Source organism: Haematobia irritans, chromosome 5 (assembly GCF_050003625.1).
Source record: "Haematobia irritans isolate KBUSLIRL chromosome 5, ASM5000362v1, whole genome shotgun sequence".
In the NCBI taxonomy this organism is placed as follows: domain Eukaryota; kingdom Metazoa; phylum Arthropoda; class Insecta; order Diptera; family Muscidae; genus Haematobia; species Haematobia irritans.
In genome coordinates this window covers 135092807-135118816 of record NC_134401.1, presented here as the reverse complement: position 1 = coordinate 135118816, position 26010 = coordinate 135092807, and the positions used below count along the sequence as shown (strand labels likewise).

The 26010-nt window shown below is 29.9% G+C and overlaps 1 protein-coding gene across 1 annotated transcript; it reads right to left on the bottom strand.

Moving 5' to 3' along the window:
* Positions 1–13618: 13618 nt before the first annotated feature.
* On the bottom strand, positions 13619–23467 carry LOC142238729 (ester hydrolase C11orf54 homolog). Its single transcript, XM_075310440.1, has 7 exons — positions 23164–23467; positions 22711–22809; positions 22503–22634; positions 19643–19954; positions 14593–14759; positions 14301–14484; positions 13619–13818 (listed from the first exon to the last, which is right to left on the bottom strand). Exons 1-6 carry the CDS (start codon positions 23252–23254, stop codon positions 14311–14313), a joined length of 975 nt encoding a protein of 324 aa, XP_075166555.1. The 5' UTR covers positions 23255–23467; the 3' UTR covers positions 13619–13818; positions 14301–14310.
* Positions 23468–26010: the final 2543 nt, after the last annotated feature.

The window sequence follows — 26010 nt, the reverse complement described above, 5'->3', positions numbered from 1 at the left end:
AAATTTTCTATAGAAATAAAATGTTGACCAAATTTTCTATAGAAATAAAATTTTGACAACATTTTCTATAGAAATAAAATTTGACAAAATTTTCTATAGAAATAAAATTTTGACAAAATTTTCTATAGAAGTAAAATTTTGATAAAATTTTCTATAGATATAAAATGTTGACAAAATTTTCTATAGAAATAAAATTTTGGCAAAATTTTCTATAGAAATAAATTGTTGACAAAATTTTCTATAGAAATAAAATTTTGATAAAATTTTCTATAGAAATAAAATTTTGACAAAATTTTCTATAGAAATAAAATTTTGACAAAATTTTCTTTAGAAAAAAAAGTTGACAAAATTTTCCATAGAAATAAAATTTTGGAAATATTTTCTATAGAAATAAAATTTTGACAAAATTTTGTACAGTAATAAAATATTGACAAAATTTTCAATAGAAATAAAATTGTGACAAAATTTTCTATAGAAATAAAATTTTGACAAAATTTTCAATAGAAATAAAATTTTGACAAAATTTCCTATAGAAGTAAAATTTTGACAAAATTTTCTGTAGAAATAAAATTTTTACAAAATTTTCTGTAGAAATGAAATTTTGACAAAATTTTCTGTAGAAATAAAATGTTGACAAAATTTTTTATAGAAATAAAATTTTGACAAAATTCTCTAATGAAATTAAATTTTGACAAAATTTTCTATAAAATTAAAATTTTGAGAAAATTTTCTATAAAAGAAAAATTTTGATAAAATTTTCTTTCGATATAAAAAAAATAAAAAAAAATGATAAAATTTTCTATTGAAAACAAATTTTGATAAAATTTTCTGTAGAAATAAAATGTTGACAAAATTTTATATAGAAATAAAATGTTTACAAAATTTTCTGTAGAAATTAAATTTTGACAAAATTTTCTATGGAAATAAAATGTTGACAAAATTTTTTATAGAAATAAAATTTTGACACAATTTTTTATATAAATAAAATTTTGACAAAATTTTCTATAGAAGTAAAATGTTGACAAAATTTTCTATAGATATAAAATGTTGATAAAATTTTCTATAGAAATAAAATTTTTGGCAAAATTATCTATAGAAATAAAATGTTGACAAAATTTTCTATTGAAAAAAAATTTTGATAAAATTTTCTATAGAAATAAAATTTTGACAAAATTTTCTATAGAAATAAAATGTTGACAAAATTTTCCATAGAAATAAAATGTTTACAAAATTTTCTGTAGAAATGAAATTTTTACAAAATTTTCTATGGAAATAAAATGTTGACAAAATTTTTTATAGAAATAAAATTTTGACAAAATTTTCTATAGAAATAAAATTTTTCAAAATTTTCTGTAGAAATAAAATTTTGACAAAATTTTCTGTAGAAATAAAATTTTGACAAAATTTTTTATAGAAATAAAATTTTGACAAAATTCTCTAATGAAATTAAATTTTGACAACATTTTCTATAGAATTAAAATTTTGACAAAATTTTCTATAAAAGTAAAATTTTTACAAAATTTTCTATAGAAATAAAATTTTGACAAAATTTTCTATAGAAATAAAATGTTGACAAAATTTTGTATTGAAAAAAAATTTGATAAAATTTTCTATAGAAATAAAATTTTGACAAAATTTTCTGTAAAAATAAAATGTTGACAAAATTGTCCATAGAAATAAAATGTTTACAAAATTTTCTGTAGAAATGAAATTTTGACAAAATTTTCTATGGAAATAAAATGTTGTCAAAATTTTTTATAGAAATAAAATTTTGACAAAATTTTCTATAGAAATAAAATTTTGACAAAATTTTCTATAGAAGTAAAATTTTGATAAAATTTTCTATAGATATAAAATGTTGACAAAATTTTCTATAGCAATAAAATGTTGACAAAATTTTCTATTGAAAAAAAATTTTGATAAAATTTTCTATAGAAATAAAATTTTGACAAAATTTTCTATAGAAATAAAATGTTGACAAAATTTTCCATAGAAATAAAATGTTTACAAAATTTTCTGTGGAAATGAAATTTTGACAAAATTTTCTATGGAAATAAAATGTTGACCAAATTTTTTATAGAAATAAAATTTTGACAAAATTTTCTATAGAAATAAAATGTTGACAAAATTTTCAATAGAAATAAAATGTTGTATAGAAAAAATTTTTGACAAAATGTCGTATAGAAATAAAAAAAATGTCGTATAGAATAAAAGTCTACAGAAATAAAATTTTCACAAATTGTCCATAGAAATAAAATGTTGACAAAATTTTGTATAGAAATAAAATTTTGGCAAAATTGCCTATAAAAATAAAATTTTGACTAAATTTTCAAAAAATTTTCTATAGAAATAAAATTTTGATAAAAATTTCTATAGAAATACTATTTTCACAAAATTTTTTATAGAAATAAAATTTTGAACAATTTTTCCATAGAAATAAAATCTTGACAAAATTTTCTATAGAAATAATATTTTGACAAAATTTTCTACAGTAAAGTTTCATTCATTTGAAGAAAAGTTATTTGATCATAAACTTCAAAATATATATTTGGTAGATCGTGGTAAAATTTTCTTCAAAGTTTCGAACCCTACATTTAATGAAAAAATTTTTAAGCAATGATTATGAACTTTCTTTAAACAAAATATCTTTATTTTAAAGAAATTTGATCTGAAATATAAACTTTTTACCAGCGAAGACAGCAGGTAAAATTTTCTTCAAATTTTGGTAGATTATTTTTAGCACAAGTGGCAACCGTGATTGTGCAGCATCTTCCTCATCACTTACTTATATCTGCGCGATTGCGATCGTCTTATTACTTACTTGCTTTGGGTTCATCGTACAACGATTACCTTGTACATAGAGGGTAATGGGTTCATTTTCAGCATCCGATAGGCAATATCAAAACAAATTTGCAATGGCAGTTAAGTCAAAGTCTTGCATAACTTCTCTATAAATTGTGCTTAGCTTTTAATAAGTCTACCCATAACCATTTCCTATACCCGTCAAGGTCACTAGACTCTAAACCCCAACACATTCATGCCATTGCAATCAATAACCGGTTAATGTCAATTATCCAAATGGACACAATCTGCAATGTATGGCTATACTGTCACCATGGTACTATGGTGTCGAGAAATCCCATCTGCGGTAAAGAAAAAATTCACACCTAAATTAAGAAACCACAAAATTTGTGCAAATGGTTTGGAGTCTAACCTATATGCTTCATTGCATTTAGACAAAGGTTTAACTCTGTTATTGTCCACCCCAACAATTAATCGACCAACATAAACGATTAACAATTCAATGAAAATCAAATAAATTGTTTAATGGGTTTGGGTATTGAAAGATACTTGCTAAAGAGTCAATCCAATTATATCCATTAAATAGAAGAATTTTTAAAATTAACCCTGAAACCAATACCACCAATTCCACCCCTTAAGTAGCGAAAAAAGGAGTTCACTATGCCTTTGTATGGACGAGGTGTCATGTAGTAATTGAGGGGTTCAACAATAGAGTCGAAGAAGTCATATTTCGAAAATTCTTTTGTGGGGGGGTGCTGAATGCTGGATATTTGCTCACTTTTCCACACAAAAAATCTCTATATCACTCATGGCATAGAAGAAGGATATAAAGCCAAGCGTAAAGCAATTTGCAATGTTTGCTTGTTTATTGGCTTAAATGACATTAATGACATTCAACCACCCCCGGCAGGGGATACACTGAAATGACAAGCGATGGATAAACTCATACTATATCCTTCCTCGTGCATGAAGAGAGTCATTATTCTCATTTGAAATTGTTTCCTTTGTGTCGGTGTTTGATGAGCGGTTTTTGGTTTTCCTGTTTTTAATTGTAGCACATAATTTATTGGAAATCACGCATTTTTATATTCCTTTATTCCTGCCACAGGGAATATAACATGAGTGTGGGTGCGATTTTAAATGGAACGTTTAATGGCATTTCCAATGATCCATATTCGTAATAAATAAATTTCGGTAAATTGTGGCCAAGGGATAGACTTCAATGAATTGTTATTTGGTTGGTCTATTTTTTGTGTATTTGTGATGTGCTCTTCAGAGAGTATGAGTAAAATAAGTTTTTGATGGAAACAATTTTAAATAGTAACATACAGCTGTCAAACTAGAAAAATGTCAGAGAGAGAGCGAGGGATATTAATCTATTGGTATTAAGATGGAAGAGAATCAATTGCATGGAGTCATCATAGCGGTTTTATAACCTTTCAATATAACCTCAAAAATGTTTGGACTTGAATACAAACCCTGAGAAATAAGTCTACGAGAATTTCTAAATCATTACAGTATTATTTGACTTCATTTATTCTAGTCAACTTTTCCCTATTTTGAAGATTTTTTGTATTTTTGTTATTCTAACAACATTAATTCAAAATGGGAAAAATGTTTTACATAAATCAACATTGAAAAAATATTGACCTACTATAGAGTATTATGTAGCCTACATTTTAGGATACGCCAGTTAATCAATATTAGGGACAAATTTCTTTAAAATAATGAAATTTTAATTAAAAGAAGTTTATAACCTTTGCTTCATTTTTTTAAATAAATTTAGGACACGAATCTTGGTAATTTGCGTTCCTCCATTACAGTTGTATGCTTTTAAATTAAAGGAAATTTTCCTTAAATCGAAGAAAAACTTTTTTGATTTAAAGAAATTGTATTTAAATTCCCATATTCATAACTATTTACTGATAGTTTATCGAAGGATTTTGTATGGTAATAATAGGTTTATAGTCTACGTTAACTTTTAATGGATCTTTAGATTTGAGATAAAAACGCTTCAAATATAGGCTAAGGCTTATTTTGAGAATTTTGCATCTTTGGGTTTCTTGGAATTAAGAAAAACCATGACCAATTTAACGATACCGTTCATTCTTACTATTTTTGGAAATCGTATGAACATTTTATTTTGCTTTAGTTTAGTTCATATTGAACTTATTTATACGGCCATTGAACTTTATACCCACGTTTAGTTCATAAAATGTTCGAGACCTACTTAAAAAAAGTAAGATTCATTAAGCTGTGGAAAATTTCGAAAAAATAGTAAAATTTAGCTGTAAACAAATAATTTTTTTGCAAAAAAAAAAGTTTATTAAAAAAAGTTTTAATTAATTTCAATCAATTACTTTAAAGACTATTTCTTTATATCAAAACAATGTTTTCTTAACTTTAAAGAAAATTCGCCTTATTTCAATGCCGTGCTACTTTAATGGGGGAAGTAAATTCGTGTTCTAAATTTAATGAAAATTTTTAAAACAACAGATTATGAATCTCCTATCAGTTAAAATTTCTTGTTTTAAAGAAATTTGACCTTAATTTTGAAATTTTTGAAATTTTAAAGTTTATAATCTTTGTTTTAATTTTTTTTATTAAATTTAAGACACAAATTTGCGTCCCTCCGTTTAAATTATATGTCTTTGAAATAGGGGAGATTTTCAAAATAAATTTTTTTATTTAAAAATCATACTTAAATTAACTGAAAAATTTAATATTTAGATTTAGGATAAAAATGCTTCAAATATAGGCCAAGACTTATTTTGAGGATTTAGCGTCTTTGGTTTAAAGTTTTTTTTTGGAATTAAGAAAACAATTTTTACTTTGAAGTATCTGTTATAATTTGGATGTTTTAAACTGGTATTTGTTTGTACGTGAACAGCTTTATTAATATACCGCGAAAATAGAATGAAAACTACATAAATATATCCTAATTTTAATTTTATTCATCCTAGATTTAAAACTACAGAAAACTACATCTGGCTCGGAATCAATACAAATATTTTTTTTTATGAACGTACGCACCCAGAAAAAAGTGACCCATTCTTTAAGTTAAAATGAACTCATTGTGAAGAAAGTTGAACTTCGTATAGCGCCAAAGACATTTTTATTTGTTTGAACGATGTGATTTTCGTAGAAATTAGGTAGAATGCATTCCATATATTAGTTAACATTTTCCTATATTTATGTACCACTATACTACATAATGAAAAAATTAAACTGAATTGAATTATATATGGAATGATTTTATTGAACTTTTTTCATTCATTTGGACAAATCTTACATATTTGTGGTAAACTTTTTACTTCAAATTTAGAACTGCTTACACTGAAAAAAATATTGTAGTGAGTTCAAAGATTTCATGTCTTTAAAATACGAATACAAATTTTGCTTAGCATAGAAGACGCATTTCTCTAAAATAAAGTTATTTTCCTTGTCCAAAAGTCGATAAACTATTCAATGAAGTCGTATTGTCCTTATATTTAAGTGGTTTGACTTAAAAATGGGTATCTTAATATGAAAGAAAAAAATTTATAGGCTAAGGTCAACTTGACTTTAATAATTCAGAAAAATTCTTTAAATTTAATGAAATTGTCTTTAAATTTATTGTCTTTTTGCATCTTGACTACAAAGCAAAAAATCGTTCAAATATAGGACATGTTTTTCAAAACTTTATTTTAAAGAAGTTTTTTACTTCAAACATAGCATAATTTCTACTGGAAGTCGAGTCCTAATTTGGAAAATAAAGTTGCCGTTAACTCGTTTTTAAAGAACTTTGATAGCATATGAAGAAAAAAAGCTGAGAAAGCGAAAAATTAAAATTTGCTTCCTAGAAGCAAGTACACAAAACCTAAATTTAAAAGATAATTGTGTCTTATAAGTATCCTTACTTCTATTCTCCGTTTCTTTGGCTCGGAATCAATACCAAATTTTTTAAAGTAAAGACAAAATCTTTGGAACCGAGCATGCTTTTTTTCAGTGTACCTTCGTTTTTAAATACAATTTTATGTATTTATATAAGCAATTTTTTCTTCAATAAAAGACATGTTTTATTAATATATTAAATGTATTTATTTAGAATCAACAGCATAGACCAGCCTTGAAATATTAAAACACAGTACCTTTCACTTTGAATAAGTTGCTGCCTAGCAATTTTGTGCACCTTTTACAATTTCAATACCTACAAATATGAACAAAAAAATCCTAAACCAATTTTTTCACAAAAGGTTAGCGTCACTGAATATTACCTCATAATTGAAGATTCCAAAATTAAGTCGAATGAAGGGGTTGTTATTCTGCTGGTGTTTTTTTTTATAAACCAATTTTCAAAAAACGAAATTTAAATTTTTCTCACTAATTTAAAATAACAAATATTTTATATATTTTATTTGTTTTTTATTATATTATTTTACAATATTATTTTTTAACAATCTCTCCGTATACCATAACAACGGGATTCCAACTAAAAAAACAACCCATGCGCAAACACATCGATGACAGATATCGATTATTCGTATGTATGATAAGCTTTCTATAATAAAGGAAGTCAGAATATCATTTTATAAGAAATCTTACTAAATTTGAGGAAACTTGGTTTTAGTTCGGTTTTTCTTTTTCAGTAGTAAATTCTTATACCCAGCGAAGAAAACAGTATTAGTAAAATGCCATGCCTTATTCTAGTTAATGAACTATTCCTAGCTGCTTTCAGTTTAGGATTTTTTTACTGAAACAAGTACATTTTATTATTTCACACAAAAATGTAACTGAATGAAAATAAAATGACTAAACTAAATTGATGAACATTTTTTCCTTTAGTTTCGAAGACACTTTTTTTCTGGGTGCGAGATTTTAAATCCACGGACGGCGACCCGAAGTTTTTTCCATCGTAAGAATACCAACAAAATCGTGTTCCGCACTTATTTCGAACAAAAAGTATGCAATTCTCTAGATATTAATCCGATTGACTTTTATTTTTTTTTTTTTTTTGTTTTTTAATTTCTTATTTTCATATTTTGACCGATTCGGAACAATAGTCAATACAAACATTTTTTTTCAAACATTTGTTACAAGTTTTTATTAAATTTCCGGTAGAATAATAATTTATTCTCGATTTCTATAAATACCTACGTTTCTAAAAGCTGCATGCATAACAAATTCCCTCCTAAATAAATTTAAATAAAAACAACTTCATGCAGTAAAATCATCTCCTTTTAAGTTATCATAATTTTCCATATTTAAACTCCCCACATTCAAAGAGAAATTCAAAGCTCTACATCATGTAGCCATAAACAATTTGTTTAAATCGAAAATGATCGTTTTGCTGGCAAAGAAAACTGCAAATAATCTCCATCGTTTCTTTTTTTGTTGCTTGGTTAGAAACTTAATATGGGGAATTATTATATTTTAAGCATTCTGTGAAATGAATTTATACCATCATTCACTCATGCAGACATTATTAGAGCGTCCTGCCAACACATCGACACAAACACACACACCAAAAGTTTTACGATAATACACAACACCCATCCCCCCAATTCATTTAACTATAGTAAGAAATGTATGTGTATCAAACCAACATCCCCTTAAACAAGCAAAGATAAATGGTTGCGGATGAATATGAAAGCTCCCAGCAGCAACAACAATATCATCAACATTGACGACAAAAGCAACAACATCAATATAACTGAAACGATGCAATTATTATGCTTTTCACGATGTGTCTGCTTGTCCCCCTACCCCAACGCACACACACACAAACAACAAATGATGGAGAGAAAGAGAGTGATATAGAAAGAAAAAATAATGGCGATTGGAGCATTGTTTTTTTAGGCAACTCCCCTCGCTGTTAACTAAATAACAGTATTGTATATATTTTCCCCCGTAAAAAGTATTATGTATGTTAGTAAATGAGAATGAGAGATTGGAAATTTTATGAAATGTGGGAGTAATATCTTTATGATAAGAATAATTCAGTTATGAATAGAAGAGATGTAATGATAAAAAATGTACTAAACATTAAGCAGAACAATGCTGTTAACCTTAGAATGCTAAACATATTTTTTAGCTTTATGAAATCACAAAAGGAAAAAATTGCTTCGCCTCACAGGCTATGTTTAGTGTTCTAGGATTAAGTTGAAACACAGGAATCTGATATTCAGCAGACCCACTCCAAAAATGTTTTGTCATTGAAAAATAAAAATATTTTAGGGAATGTAAATGCGAGATTAAAAATCAAAACTATGTCGAAAATTTCAAAGTAAAATATATTTTCGGTATTAAAAAAACACTGCCCAAAAAAAGTCTACGAAAAATTTCAAAAGCCTGTTTAATATCATTTTAGTTCATGAAAATTAGTTTGTAAACTTAGATTATAGTAAAATTTTCCCCATTGTGATCAAATTTTCGTGATTTTAATTATATTTTCCATACTCTAATAGCATGAATATAAAGACATTAATAAGAAAAAAGTTTTACACAAACGAAGTACACTTTATTACTAAATTTGAATTTCTCACAAAATAGTCCATAATACTCTACACTAAAAAAAAGGATTTTGGTATTGATTCCGAGCCAAAGATACAGGTTCTTTAAAATAAGAAAATTATTTTGCGACCTATCTGGCTTTAAATCTAGGATCTATAAAATTAAAATTATGATACAGATCTCATTTATCTAATTTCCACTCTATTTTTCCGGTATATTAATAAAGCTATTAACAGGTTGGCTGATAAGTCCCCGGTCTAAAAAAGAAAAACAAATTTTTTTGTCAAAATTCGTTTTTATTATTCAACATAGTTCCCTTCAAGAGCGATACAACGATTATAACGACCTTTCAATTTTTTGATACCATTTTGGTAGTACTCCTTCGGTTTTGCCTCAAAATGGGCCTCAGATTCGGCGATCACCTCTTCATTGCAGCCAATTTTTTCCCTGCGAGCATCCTTTTGAGGTCTGAGAACAAGAAAAAGTCGCTGGGGGCCAGATCTGGAGAATACGGTGGGTGGGGAAGCAATTCGAAGTCCAATTCATGAATTTTTGCCATCGTTTTCAATGACTTGTGGCACGGTGCGTTGTCTTGGTGGAACAACACTTTTTTCTTCTTCATATGGGGCCGTTTTGCCGCGATTTCGACCTTCAAACGCTCCAATAACGCCATATAATAGTCACTGTTGATGGTTTTTCCCTTCTCAAGATAATCGATAAAAATTATTCCATGCGCATCCCAAAAAACAGAGGCCATTACTTTGCCAGCGGACTTTTGAGTCTTTCCACGCTTCGGAGACGGTTCACCGGTCGCTGTCCACTCAGCCGACTGTCGATTGGACTCAGGAGTGTATTGATGGAGCCATGTTTCATCCATTGCCACATATCGACGGAAAAACTCGGGTGTATTACGAGTTAACACCTGCAAACACCGCTCAGAATCATCAACACGTTGTTGTTTTTGGTCAAATGTGAGCTCGCGCGGCACCCATTTTGCACAGAGCTTCAAAATCATTTTGTGGAATTTTTTGATGTTTTCGTCGGTAACCACCTCTTTCGGGCGTCCACTGCGTTCACCGTCCTCCGTGCTCATTTCACCACGCTTGAATTTTGCATACCAATCAATTATGATTGATTTCCCTGGGGCAGAGTCCGGAAACTCATTATCAAGCCAAGTTTTTGCTTCCACCGTATTTTTTCCCTTCAGAAAACAGTATTTTATCAAAACACGAAATTCCTTTTATTCCATTTTTTCACAATAACAAAAGTTGCTTCACAAAAGACGCCCTATCTCACAAACTAATTGAGTTGCAGACGTCAAATTTTGACACGAATCATTTGAAAGTTGATACTATATAAAAATAATATGCATTTAATACTAGCGACGCCATCTATGTGTCAGACCGGGGACTTGTCAGCCTACCTGTTACGTTAAGATTTTATTGTTGTATTAAATCCAAAAGTGTAAATCTATGTTAATATAAAATTTATTTCTTTACACAAAAAAAGTGTTTCTTTACGAGTATATTGAAAAATAAAAATATTTTTGAAAAACTAACTATTCTCTTTCATTGATAGGCTAAGAAGTTTCCGAACCGCCCTCGTACATTAAGATAACTAAGGGATGGGCGCTAATGTCGGAGTCAATTATCTTAAATTTAAAGAAAAACTTTTTTAATTTTGTTAAGCACGTGCTTAGCCGCTAAAATCAAAATTTAATCAGAAAAAAATGTATAAAAGTATACATCTGATTGAGTTGAATTGAAGAACTTTTCATAAAATGTTTTACTAAAGTAAAGTAATCGTGAAAAAATAGCGTATTTAGCGGCCACACTCGAACTTAATACCCACCTTTAGCCACCACTTTTTTACGATTACATTTCTTTAATAATCAATTTTACAGAATATTAATAAATATTAAATTTATGAAAAGTCGTTTTGGGCTAAAGGGTGATACGGTCAAAATTTGGTCAATATAAACTTGACGTATTTCTTTCAATTTTGCATTTAAAGAACCTGAAAACCCCTCATTTTGAAGGTATGTGTGTGTAGAATGTTGCTCCTATTTTGATTTTGGAATTCACTCTTCAGTTGTCAAAATGCCGTCCAAGCAAGAAGAGCAGCGTATCAAAATTTTGCTCGCGCATCGCGAAAATTCGAGCTACTCGCACGCAAAGCTGGCAAAATCACTAAAAGTTGCCAAATCCACCGTTACAAATGTAATTAAAAGGTTTGGGGAACGTTTGTCGACAGCCAGGAAGTCTGGATCGGGGGGAAATCGAAAACCGGAAGCCGCTGAGACGACAAAGAGAGTTGCCGGTAGTTTGAAGCGAAACCCTAACCTCTCTCTCCGAGATGCCGCAAATAAGCTGGGTGTATCGTCTACAACCGTGCATCGAGCCAAAAAACGAGCCGGACTATCGACTTACAAGAAGGCAGTGACTCCAAATCGCGATGATAAACAAAATACGACGGCCAAAGCGCGATCCCGGAGGCTGTACACGACGATCCTGACGAAGTTTGACTGCGTGGTAATGGACGACGAAACCTACGTCAAAGCAGACTACAAGCAGCTTCCGGGGCAGGAGTTTTATACGGCAAAAGGAAGGGGAAAGGTAGCAGATATTTTCAAGCACATAGAACTGTCAAAGTTCACAAAGAAATATCTGGTTTGGCAAGCCATCTGTACCTGTGGCTTCAAAAGTAGCATTTTCATAGATTCCGGGACTGTCAACCAAGAAATTTACGTGAAAGAGAGTTTGAATAAACGTCTGCTGCCTTTCCTGAAGAAACACGGTTGTTCCGTACTGTTTTGGCCGGATTTGGCATCTTGTCATTACGGTAAAAAGGCCATGGAGTGGTACCCCGCCAACAACGTGCAGGTGGTTCCCAAGGACAAGAACCCTCCCAACACGCCAGAGCTCCGCCCAATTGAGAAATACTGGGCTATTGTCAAGCGGAACCTAAAGAAGACCAAAAAAACTGCTAAGGACGAGCAGCAATTCAAGGGAAACTGGCTTTCTGCGGCGAAGAAGGTGAACAAGGTGGCTGTACAAAATCTGATGGCAGGTGTCAAGCGTGAGGCCCGGCAATTCGGATTTGGAAAAGCGAAAGCCTAACTGAGTATTTTTCCTGAATTTTATACTAATTGAACTTGAAAAAGAAATTTAATTTGATTTTTTAAATAAACGATTTCACCGATTTACACGCGTTTTTGACCGTATCACCCTTTATTCCCCATCAAGTTTTAATAAAATTTGCATCAAAGCGATTTAATGTTATACTTCTTTTTACTGATTTATGTTTTAATTTTAGCGTCTAAACTCTAAATTAAGAGTTAATTATTTTAAAGAATATTGCATAGGTATAGGATACAGAAAACAATTTGATGAAATTTAATAAATGAAGTTTTAATGAACACTTTTCAGTACATATTTTTCAGTGTATGTACATTTTTGTTCCCTGAATGATTTTACCATCTCTTAACAACCTTAAATTTTAAAACAGATAGTAAAGAGAGTAACATATAGTTAGAGAGCATAACATATAAGGGGGCAAATGTTAAGTTTGTAAAGAGAGCCTTAAAATGTTAACAACATTATATTTTTCTGATTGGCTGTCTGGCCTCTTATAAACTGAGAAATTTCAGTGAGCACATATCAAACCGATAAAGATAAAACATATATGTATCTCTTTCCTTTTGCAGTGTGATAAAATTGTTGGAGAGGCCACACCCAGCCAACAACAAGGACAGAAAAACCTAATGCTTTGTTCACTGATGGTGTTTAGTGGTGTTTATGTATACTACGCTGACATCTTAGGATGATAATGACCCCCCCTCTAACCATCACTCCACATAGATTCTCACACACAATGGCCTCATTATACTCTGCTATGGTTTTAGTCTTGTTTTTGTTGTTGTTTGTTCGGTTTGCTGTGATAATAAGTTCAATATCATTTTTGATACAACAACACCAGCAGCAGCAGCAGCGATGAAGCAGACAAAGCACAGAAGCTCAACGAAGAACACTTATTATACACATAACATCAAATAATATGGATTTAATGGAGAGAAAAACCAACAACAACAAGAACAGCAAGAATGAATACAATAACAACATCAAAAAGGAAGATGCTTATTTAACATTCTGCTGCTCTGCGGCCTCATTTAATAAATGGTATAGTTATTATCTGCATTAAAAGCAGTTTATAACAATCACATAAAAATAAAACGAAAATGAGTATGAAAATAACTAAACCTCACTAGAGCCGGGTGACTGTGAAAATGACTTCTTAAGAGGTGAGTCAAAATGAAGAATATTCCTTTGGTTTGTGGTTGGAAAATTCTTTCAATATACAATTTATTGTTGCAAACATATATATACACACACACATAGACAATATTCACTGAATCGCAACAATAAAACGAAATCATAAAAGATAGCACCGGTAAACTGGCAATATATTCTGGCCAAATATAGCAGCCCACTCCTCTACAGCTCCTTATACACTTCCATTTGTCTACACTAATAGAAAAAATTACGTTCCATAGTCGTGAACGGACGGTGACAAAATGAAACGGAAACGTTCACAAAAAATCAAAACGGAATGTTCACAATTTCGTCCACGGGCGTTCACAATTTCATGAACGGCATTCGTTTTTCTTTGGCCATGAAAAGTCTTAAAATAATCGTTAGACGTTATTATGGCAAATCCCTCGGTGGTGCAATGTGCTAAGGCGACTGTTAACGCGTATGGTGCAGGAAACACAGGTTCGAGTCACGCTAGCGGAAGTTTTTTTTTTTTAATTTTGTTTATAAAGTCGTAACCATAACGTTGTCAGATCATGAACGCTGGTTGTTGTTTTGACAACGCATGGTGTCATTTTATCGTTGTCAGATTGACACCGCCTGTTGACAGTTTGACACCACATGTGTGTTGATTCGCTTTCATGAACGAATCGTTTTGAAATGAGCACGCCGTGCATGATTTTTTCTATGAGTGTAGCAACCTGCATTAATCTCTTCCAAATTTATGAGTCTCCAATGGTTTATCCACTCTCACTACACGTTCAGCCACATTGAAGTAAGCCTCATATTCCACTGTCTCAGGTGTGGTATCGTAATGATAGTGACCACCCCAATTTGATGTGGAGAATGAATGAAAATGTTGTAAACGTAAATCCAAATCCTAGAAATAAAAACAAAAACAACTGAATTAATCTCTGGCATTAGGGTCGATGAAGGCTGGAAGTGTGGAGGCTCGGAGGCGCTGAGAGAGAGTGATAGCTTTACTTACATTTTCATGAGTTATCAGTGTACCCAGGGCATTTAATGTTGCTGGCATCTCAAAGAATTTCAACCATTGATTAAGTTCCGTCTCATTGACTATGGGGGTTTTGCTGAAATCCCTCATGACATGCTGATAAGCTTTGCCTTGGTTAATTTTAAATATACCACCCATACCTGAGGACAAAGGAAATGAAGCATTAAAACAATGTTATAAATGTTGTGATAATAACAATATAATAAAGCTGTATCATACTATGTGGCCATCTAAAATGGACTAAATACATCCATAAATGTAGCTGTAAAGAAAATTATAGGAGGAAATGTTTTTCTGTATGGTATGGCAAAACATCAATCGACGATAAAACAATGAGGTAATGGAAGAAATAATAGATTTTCTTGTCCAGCGTGTCGGATGATGCTACTCCAACTTCGAGATTAACGATTAGGTAAGTGGATTTATAACTACATCCAAAGAATTTTATTTGTAGTAAAAATCTGCTCAAAACAGCAAAATAATCTGCTGTTGTTTGCTAAAACAACAAAGCAGAATCAGCTACTGTTATATTCTAATAATTCAAATACAAACTAAGAGCGTGAGTCACAATTTTCCATAGTTTGAATTAAATTTCACTCATATTCACCTCTAGTTTGCACATTTTCCCAGGTGTTGTTGTATTGCGTAGTTGTATCCAGATCGAGGAACTCTGCGACTAAGATGGTATACGGCCACAGTTATCTGGAAGTGAAGCGAGTAGGTTTGACTGGGCAAGCGAAAAGGTGAGGTGTGTGGCCCTTAATAACAGATGGGACACACGTCAGCTACGCTACTATCAATCACTGATAAGCAGGAATTGCGCCAAAACTATTAGGGCTAGTCTGCCGTGGGAGGTCTCTTTCCTCCGGTGCTATGGGATGTGGCAGGACTCCGAGAATATGATTAAGCTTCCCACCGCTTCAGCTACAGTATCCTCAGATTTAGAGACTCTGTAGCGGTGGATCACGCGCTCTAGATAATGTAACAGGTTGACTGATAAGTCCCTGGTCTAACAAAGAAAAACACATTTTTTTTTTGTCAAAATTTGTTTTTATTATTCAACATAGTTCCCTTCAAGAGCGAATGATATGACCAACACGTTCCTTTGATATCTGTAAGGCCTTTGCTATCTCGATCAACTTCATTTTACGGTCATTCAAAATCATTTTGTGGATTTTTTTGATGTTTTTGTCGGTAACCAACTCTTTCTGTAACCAACTCTTTCCACTGCGTTCACCGTCCTCCGTGCTCATTTCACCACGCTTGAATTTTGCATACCAATCAATTATTGTTGATTTCCCTGGGACAGAGTCCGGAAACTCATTATCAAGCCAAGTTTTTGCTTCCACCGTATTTTGTCCCTTCAGAAAACAGTATTTTATCAAAACACGAAATTCCTTTTTTTCCACTTTTTTTTCACAATAACAAAAGTTGCTTCTCAAAAGACGCTCTATCTCACAAACTAATTGACTTACAGACGTCAAATTTTGACACGAATCATTTGAAGGTTGGTACTATATAAAAATAATATGCATTTAATACTAGCGATGCCATCTATGTGTCAGACCGGGGACTTATCAGACAACCTGTTAGATTAACTCTTACATTTCTGGGTGGTGGTTGCCTATCCACAAAATGGCAATGATCTTGGTCTTCACATAAAGGTGATGTAGGGGTGTACGGCAGAGATATTTTATCGCAAGGGGGCATCTTTCTGGCAGGTCTATACGAGTATGTCATAGCACTGCGTATCACTTATCTGAGGTGTACACACTGGTGCAGCATAGTTTACTACTGACCGGCCAATTGCCTTATAGGTTGTCAACAACAGTGCTGCCGCTACTACTTCAATCGAAGTATTTTGCTTCATTTTCACAAAATTTACTTCGCCACTCCTTCTTCCAAAAATCTGCTTCACTTTTTGTTCTGCTTCAAATTTTTAAATTTTCCCCATATTACCTAATTGTTTTTCCTATTCCTTTAATTACGATGAACATAGCGGTTTTAATCATTGAATTATTAACCGATGTTGACCAATTTTTGCATAGTTGTTAGAGACCATATACTTACACCATGTACCAAATTTCAGCCGGATCGGATGAAATTTGGTTCTCTTAGAGGTTCCGCAAGCCAAATTGGGGGGGTCAGTTTATATGGGGGCTATATATAATTATGGACCGATGTGGACCAATTTTTGCATGGTTGTTAGAGATCATATGCTGAAACCATGTACCAAATTTCAGCTGGATCAGATGAAATTTGCTTCTCTTAGAGTCCCCGCAAGCCAAATTTGGGGGTCCGTTTATATGGGGGCTATACGTAAAAGTGGACCGATATGGCCTATTTGTAATACCATCCGACCTACATCATTAACAACTACTTGTGCGAAGTTTCAAGTCGATAACTTCCTTCGTTCGGAAGTTAGCGTGATTTCAAAAGACGGACGGACGAACGGACATCAGATCGACTCAGAATTTCACCACGACCCAGAATATATATACTTTATGGGGTCTTAGAGCAATATTTCGATGCGTTACAAACGGAATGACAAAGTTAATATACCCCCATCCTATGGTGGAGGGTATAATAAAATGAATTCTATTGTTTTGTTTTCAAAAATGTATGCTACTTCAATTTTATTCAATCTACTCCACTTTTTTCTAAAATCTACTTCACTCAATTTTCCACTAGCGGCAGCACTGGTCAACAAGGTTTATTTGTCAGCATCCCAAGTGCTGCCGACAAGCGACTACACTGAAAGCAAAATGTTTTACGAGTTCCTTTATAGAATTCTTGATGTTTTGGTAGATTTTGTAAAACATACCACTCCAATTAAGGGATACATCAATTTTCTATTGAAATAAAATTTTAACCAACCTTTCAATAAAAAAAAAAAGTTTGACAAAAATTCAATAGAAATTTTTCTATAGAATTAAAATTTTGACAAATTTTTCTATAGAAATACAATTTTAACAAAAATTTTTTATAGAAATAAAATTGTGACAAAATTTTCTAAAGAAATAAAACTTTCTATAGAAATGAAATTTCGACAAAATTTTCTATAGAAATAAAATTTTTAAAAAATAAAATTTTGACATAATTTTCTATAGAAATAAAATTTTGACAAAATTTTCTATAGAATTAAATTGTGACAAAATTTTCTAAAGAAATAAAACTTTCTATAGAAATGAAATTTCGACAAAATTTTCTATAAAAATAAAATTTTTAAAAAATAACATTTTGACATAATTTTCTATAGAAATAAAATTTTGACAAAATTTTCTATAGAAATAAAATTGTGACAAAATTTTCTATTGAAATAAAATTTTGACAAAATTCTTTATAGAAATAAAATTTTGACAAAATTTTCTATAGAAATAAAATTTTGCAAATTTCTCTATAAAAAAAAAAATTTTGAGAAAATTTTCAATAGAAATAAAATTTTGACTGAATTTTCTATAGAAATAAAATGTTGAGAAACTTTTCAATATAAATAAAATTTTTACAAAATTGTCCATAGAGATAAAATTTTTACAAAAGTTTCCATAGAAATAAAATTTTGCAAATTTCTCTATAGAAATAAAATTTTGACAAAATTTTCTATAGAAATAAAATTATGACAAAATTTTTTATAAAAATAAATTTTTGACAAAAAAATTTTGACAAAATTTTCTATAGAAATAAAATTTTGACAAAAGTTTCCAAAGAAATAAAATTTTGAGAAAATTTTCAATAGAAATAAAATTTTGACTGAATTTTCTATAGAAATAAAATTTTGAGAAAATATTCAATAGAAATAAAATTTTGACGACATTTTCTATAATATTAAAATTTTGACGAAATTTTCCATAATTTTGACAAAATTTTCCATAGAAATAAAATTTTGATTTTTTCAAAATTTTGGTAGATTATTTTTGGCAACCCTGTTTGGCACCCAATTAATAGGTCGACATTTCGTTGCAACAACAACAAAATATACTTCAGCGCCTCTAGTGGACGAGAATCTTGAAACTTTTGATTTCCAAGCTGTCTCATCTGTTTTACAGCTCCCTGCTTCTCTCCAATTGAATATATTCATAAGAAGAACGGATCTATAACTCTGACCATAATTTAGATAATATTTAAATCTGAAGGCAACCTAAAATCTTGAATGGTAAAGTATCTCCATGCATTATCTGTATGGTTTGGGACGGCCTTCGGTATTCTACTGTTATCATTATCTAAATGGTTTAGGACAGCTTTCGGTTTCATCCCTTCGTCGGCCCGAATCATTTACTAATCTAAGACACCAACAAAAACGTTTTAATCTCCAGTTATAGTTTCTTTTATCGCCAAAACAGCTGATCGCATACAAAACTTGTATTAAACGGTGATATTTCACCATTAAGCCTAGTACTAAGATCATGTTTTCGCACGAAAAACTGTTATACTCCATATAAAAACCGTTGGCGCGAAATAAATACATCTTTGTTTTGATAATTTTCAAACACATATTTATACAACCCTGGATTTTTCGCACGAAAAAATAGGCAGGCATATTATTTCGCATAAATATGTTAACATACCTGGGTTTGAGACCCTATTTACGGAGATAGATGAAGATATTCGTTTTTCGCAGAAACGAACTTAGTACTAAGCATTAAAGGCCGGTATACAGTTCTAGAAAATAATTTGTATGCGTGCCGATAACACAGTTTTGCCAAGCATTTGTTATGGGAGCAAAATGTAAACAATCGTTAACAACACCTCACGGAATTTTCATTAGCAAATATAGTAATAGATTTCTAATGGGTAGCGGAAATTTCGTATGTGGTGCATATAGATCTTAAGCACAGTATTTACCTTTAGCGAAATGTCTGCTATCCATAAGATATGCGTATAAGTTAATCGGAAGTGCAAAAATATGTCATTAGTCTTTTAAACATAAAAAAATGGTTCTTATCGATCTAATTCACCGCTAACATTAATCTCAGCTCCAACGACATAAATTGGTAACTTATTCAATCAATTTCAATATACTCACCAACGCATTTCTCTCCATATTTTTGGAATAAACCCAAACGGATACATTCGATGAAATTCAAATGTCCTGTACGTTTTTTGCAAGTTATTTTTATTACAGAGCCAGGTTCACCACGACATACAAAAAGATTTAGAAGAAGAGCACAACGTGGTTCAGTGTCAGGTATTGATTCGAGAACACATGATTCCTCTAAACCAGATACTTTAGCTGTATAGCTGCCATTTTTTAGTTCACCTTCTGGAGTAATACCCATATTATAAATGCCCTCACAATTGGAATTACGCAAAGGATAGGGACCAGCACCAGCACCAACTGAAAGTATTTGAAACGATTTATTGATGATAATATCAAATTAGCAAATGGCTAAACTTTATATTAAATATACTTAATTTTAAAGATTATTTGGCTCAAATTTTAGGACACAAAATTTAAATACTCATATAAACTTCGTTACAAAAATTGTTTCAATGAACAGTGCACAACGTTATCGACCTTAAAATATGTTCTCCCACCGCATTGGAGGACGCATTTCTGTCCAATTTTCCAGATGTCGGTGGACTTTTCGGTTAGAATAATTTTAGAAATCATTGCAAGAATGCTGTACCGCTGAGGAATTAAAATAAAATTTTATTTCTATAGAAAATTTTGTCGAAATTTTACTTCCATAGAAAATTTTGCCAAAACTTTATATCTATAGAAAATTTTGTCAAAATTTTATTTCTACAGAAAATTTTGTGAAAATTTTATTTCTATAGAAAATTTTGTGAAATTTTGTTTCTGTAGAAAGTTTTGTCAAATTTTTATTTCAATAGAAAATTTCGTCCAAATCTTATTTCTATAGAAAATTTCGTCAACATTTTATTTCTAAAGACAATTTCGTCAAAATCTTATTTCTATAGAATATTTTGTCAAAATTTTAGTTCTATAGAAAATTTTGTCAAAATTTTATTTCTATAGCAAATTTTTACCCATGTTCGGGTATCCACTTCAATTCCACTTCCACTATTCACGTCAAATCCGCGAACGCGAAAATCGGTATCCTTATTTCCACTTTTTTTTAATAGTCTGTAACCAGCCAGGTGGAAATCAATAAAAGTAGAATCAGTAGACTTTTTATAGTTATTGGATTTGAAAAAAAAATTGAACAAATTTTATTTCTATAGAAAATTTTTTCGAAATTGTATTTCTATAGAAAATTTTGTCAAAAAAAAAATTTTTTTAATAAAAAAATTTGTGAAGATTTTATTTCTGCAGCAAATTTTGTCAAAATTTTATTTTGTATAGAAAATTTTGTCAAAATTTTATTTCTATTGAAAATTTTATCAAAATTTTATTTCTATAGAAAATTTTCTCAAAAATTTTGTCAAAATTGTATTTCTATAGAAAATTTTGTCAAAATTGTATTTCTATAATAGAAAATTTTGTCAAAATTGTATTTCTATAGAAAATTTTGTCAAAATTTTATTTCTATACAAAGTTTTGTCAAAATTTTATTTCTATACAAAATTTTTTCAAAATTTTATTTCTATAGAAAATTTTGCCAAAATTTTATTTCTATAGACAATTTTTTCAAAATTTTATTTCTATAGAAAATTGTGTCAAAATTGTATTTCTAAAGACAATTTTTTCAAAATTTTATTTCTATAGACTATTTTGTCAAAAATTTTTTTTTTCAATAGAAAAATTTTGTCAAAATTTTACTTCTATAGAATTTTTTTCAAAAGTTTATTTCTATAGAAAATTAAAAAAAAAAATCAATAAAAAAATTATGTCAAAATTTTATTTCTATAGAAAATTTCGTCAAAATCTTATTTCTATAGAATATTTTGTCAAAATTTTAGTTCTATAGAAAATTTTGTCACAATTTTATTTCCATACAAAATTTTGCCAATACTTTATTTCTATAGAAAATTTTGTCACAATTTTATTTCTATAGATTTTGTCAAAATGTTATTTCTATATATTCTGTCAAAATTTTAATTCTATAGAACATTTTTACCCATGTTCGGATATCAACTTCAATTCCACTTTTCACGTCAAATCCGCGAACGTGAAAATTGGTATCCTTATTTCCACGTACTTTTTTGAACTTTTCTGTAACCAGCTGGGTTGCATAAATCACCCAAAAATTCACTAAGGTGTATATCAAAATAAGTGGAATCAGTAGACTTATTATAGTTATTGAATTTGAAAAAAAAAATTGAACAAATTTTATTTCTATAGAATTTTTTTTTTCAAAATTTTATTTCTACAGAAAATTTCGTCAAAATTTTATTTCTATAGACAATTTTGTCAAAATTTTTTTTCAATAAAAAAATTATGTCAAAATTTTATTTCTATAGACAATTTTGTCAATTTTTTTTTTCAATAAAAAAATTGTGTCAAAATTTTATTTCTATAGAAAATTTTGCAAAAATTTTATTTCTATAGAAAATTTTGCAAAAATTTTATTTCTATAGAAAATTTCGTCAAAATTTTATTTCTATAGAAAAATGTGTCCAAAATTTTATTTCTATAGAAAATTTAGTCAAAATTTTATTTCTATAGAAAATTTTGTCAAAATTGTATTTCTATAGAAAATTTTGTCAAAATTTTATTTCTATTGAAAATTTTGCCAAAATTTTATTTCTATAGAAAATTTCGTCAAAATTTTATTTCTATAGAAAATTTTGTCAAAATTTTATTTCTATAGAAAATTTTGTCAAAATTTTATTTCTATAGAAAATTTTGTCAAAATTTTATTTCTATTGAAAATTTTGCCAAAATTTTATTTCTATAGAAAATTTCGTCAAAATTTTATTTCTATAGAAAATTGTTTCAAAATTTTATATCTATATTAACTAAGTATTAATTATCTTACCGGCTAAGATTTTTCCAGCACCCATTGCTCTTTGACATATCTCCTTAACATTATACAGTTTATCATGTTGAACTAAAGGTAATAAATAGGGGGCACCACCTAATTCCAGCAAAGTGGGAGAACCACACAATCCTATGAAAGAAATTAAATATCAATAAAAAATTGAAAATTTTTATCAAATATTTTTAAATCAAAATTTCCATCATACCTGTATCCATTAAACCATATTGAGGAGCTTTTAGATCGGGACAAGCAGTAATTTCCACAGAAACATTTTCAAAATTTTTTGCTAGGGCTGACTGTATAACTGTACAAAGAAAAAAAGCTTTAGATTGGTATCAAAACGAAAAGCTTACAATAAACTACAAATACATTGGCAACCACCAAGAGAATAATCGCCAGGTAAATAAACAAAAGGGGAAGAGAGCAAAGTGACAGATACCGTTTTTAATATAAAGCTTACCAGACACTCAATTTGTCTTGCCATTTTGTTGTTGTCGTTTGACTGGAACAACGACCATAAACAAAAACACATGTTTATCTAGTGGCCCATATATGTATGTATGTAGATAGCCATCAGATACATTTGCCGAATGTTGAGATAAATCCCCAGTGTGAGAAAAAAAACGACCCCAAACAATGTTTACAATACGATACGAACCTTCCTTTAGTTCCTCCAAAGGTGGTTGATACAACTTTTTCTCTTCGAATAATAATTCATTGGTGTTCAAAGCCTTCATAGTGCTGGACATGATTAATTTAAAACAATTTTATTTATTGACCCTAGTCACCTTTTTGGCAAATTATTCAAAAGTGCTTTTTTTGATTTGTTTCTATGTTACACACTTGTTTTCTTTCGAGTTTAAAGCGAGTTGCACTGCGTGCTGAACAACAGCCACCTTAGCGGGCGAATGAATGTGATTGACTGAATGACTGAAATATTTTCTCAGTACAACATTCAGTGGCGTGGTGTGTGTTGTTGTTAGTGCTCCAAACGAGTCATAAACACTACATACAACGATCGCAACAAGTACACAAAATAACGTCAAGAAGCCTAAGCAAGATATTCTGAATCGCACTTTACCTCTCCCGCTCAAATAAACCATGACGCTTTACCTACAACGGTGGTTCGAGAAGACAACATTTTTGATTTGATTTGTTTACAAACGCACTCAAAGAAATGTGTTAGTGCTCACAACAAACTTCGGTACAGAACCAAGATAAACGATCATTTGTTGGTCGTTTGTTCGTGTCTTATACTGCTGTCACACCAGACACGAGCTCTGTTGAGCTTTGATTTCTCTTAATTTAGATAAATAAAAAAATCGTAAAAATAAAGGCATGGGCCGTTGTTATCGATTGTTTATATTTTGCTTTCATAAGAAATACATAGTTGAACTGTGTTATCGGCATGTAAACAAAATTACGCTAGAAGTACATACCGAGCTTAAAGAAAAATCAACTGCCCATAAGAAATGTATTGCTATATTTGCTAACGAATATTTGGGCGTTATTACCGACTGTTTACATATTATAATATGTAAAGTATACTTCCATAGAAGTACTGTGTTATTAGCAAACAATGAAATTTCGTTTCTCGGAAGCTTTTATTAAAGATGTATACCGGGGTGTAACACTCAACTGAAATTTCTGCAAAAGCCGCATTCCGGCCTGTAGAAAGAAGATTTTTTCATTTTCAGTATCATACCATTATATACCTTGCTTTATTGCAGACAATTTTTTCTGAGATTATATTAATGACCTCTCTCACTATCAATATATTATCATCACTTTCTTTATAGGGTGTGTGGTTGGCAGCGATTAGATTCCCATTATAATTAGCTATTGTTCCAACCAACACTTAAATTAGGCAAATAATATGGTTGTGGTTTTAATTTTAAGCAATTAATTACATAATTGTTTGTTAGCACCTCATTTGTCATTTGGTTTTGATTTATAATTTTTGAAAACAATGTAGAGGGAAAATATAATTAAAATAATTGTCTACACTTTTTTACAAAAAAAAAAAAATAATAATAATTGTTAGGTATGATCATAAGCGTAGGAAGGCCTCTGGGGAGGGGGCTTAGACCCTCCCAGAAAAATTGTAGCCCCCCCCCCCCAGAATTTGTCAATAGTTTTTTTTAATTTTTATATAAATTAAACAAGTATATACAATCGCACAAAGTTCCGCTAAAGATTTTCATGAACAATCGAATTACTTGGGTTGTGGTAGCAGTTGCCGATGGCAATGTTTGAAGTCATATATTTATGAAATAGAGCTGTGGTTGAACTTATGATTGATTTAGTTTAGTCAATTTAATTAAAAAAATAGTAATTGATATTAAAACTATTCTTTCATAAATTAATATCTTAATAATGCTGCGAAAAAAGTTGCCAAAAAAGTAGTGAAAATGTTCTTTTTGGGTCTAGAAGTGGTGCAAAATTGGCGGAGAAGCAATGAATGTAATATGAGCTTGTCATAGGACAAATGTCCACCGTTTCAACAGCCGCTGCAATGAATTTGCATCACTTCTTAAGGTGAGATCCGAATTCAGTGTTTTGAAAGTGAATTAAAAAATTTTGTGATATTTTCCCAAATAAATAATTTTTATATTTTTTTTATGATTTTTAATTCTGACGCTTGTTTGAAACGTTTTTCCTCGAACAATTTCCAAAATTATCGATTTTTCTATAATGAATTTAGCAGTTTTGTGGCAAAATTTGAATAATTTGTAACAATTTACTTATTCGTACTCTTTTTTAATCTATTTGAAAAAAAAAAGAAAACAAAAAATTACACATTAAAATATGAAAAAATGAAGTAAAAAAACTTTCTGTGTAGTTAAAATAATTGAGGACATTTGTGGAAGCACTTTTAAAGTTGTGCCTTTAGAACAACTCACAATTTTTTTGCTGGGAAAAGTGTCGAACTACTTTTAGTTGCTTTATTATAAATTAATTGTCGAGTTATTTGGATGTCTAATTTTTTATTCAATTTTATGAAATAAAACATTAATTGAACCTATAAGTTCAGTCTGTACATTTTTAGCTAGGGGGGCTATAGCCCTCCCCCCAGAAACATTGTCTAGCTACGCTAATGGGTATGATAGCAAAAATGTTTTTTTTTTAATATCCTTCCACATACAATAAAACTAAAAATTTTAGTTTCTATAGAATCAAGTGAATCTTTATACCCGATATGCAATTTCCGGTGACAATTTTGTGTGCATGCCAATAATACGATTGTTGGTATCTTTTCGTGCGAAAACGTGATCTTAGTACTACACACAAAAAAATTGATTCAATCACGAAATTAATTGATCCAATTAATTTTTTAATTGAAATGTCTTCAATGACAGAAATGATAGTATCAATTAAAAAATTAATTGATACTATTAATTTTTGTGATTGATTTTTCTTTCAATTAAAAAATTTGTTGAATCAATTTAAATTTTAATTGAATATTTTTCAAAACTTAATTAAAATTTTTAGTTGGAGACATTTT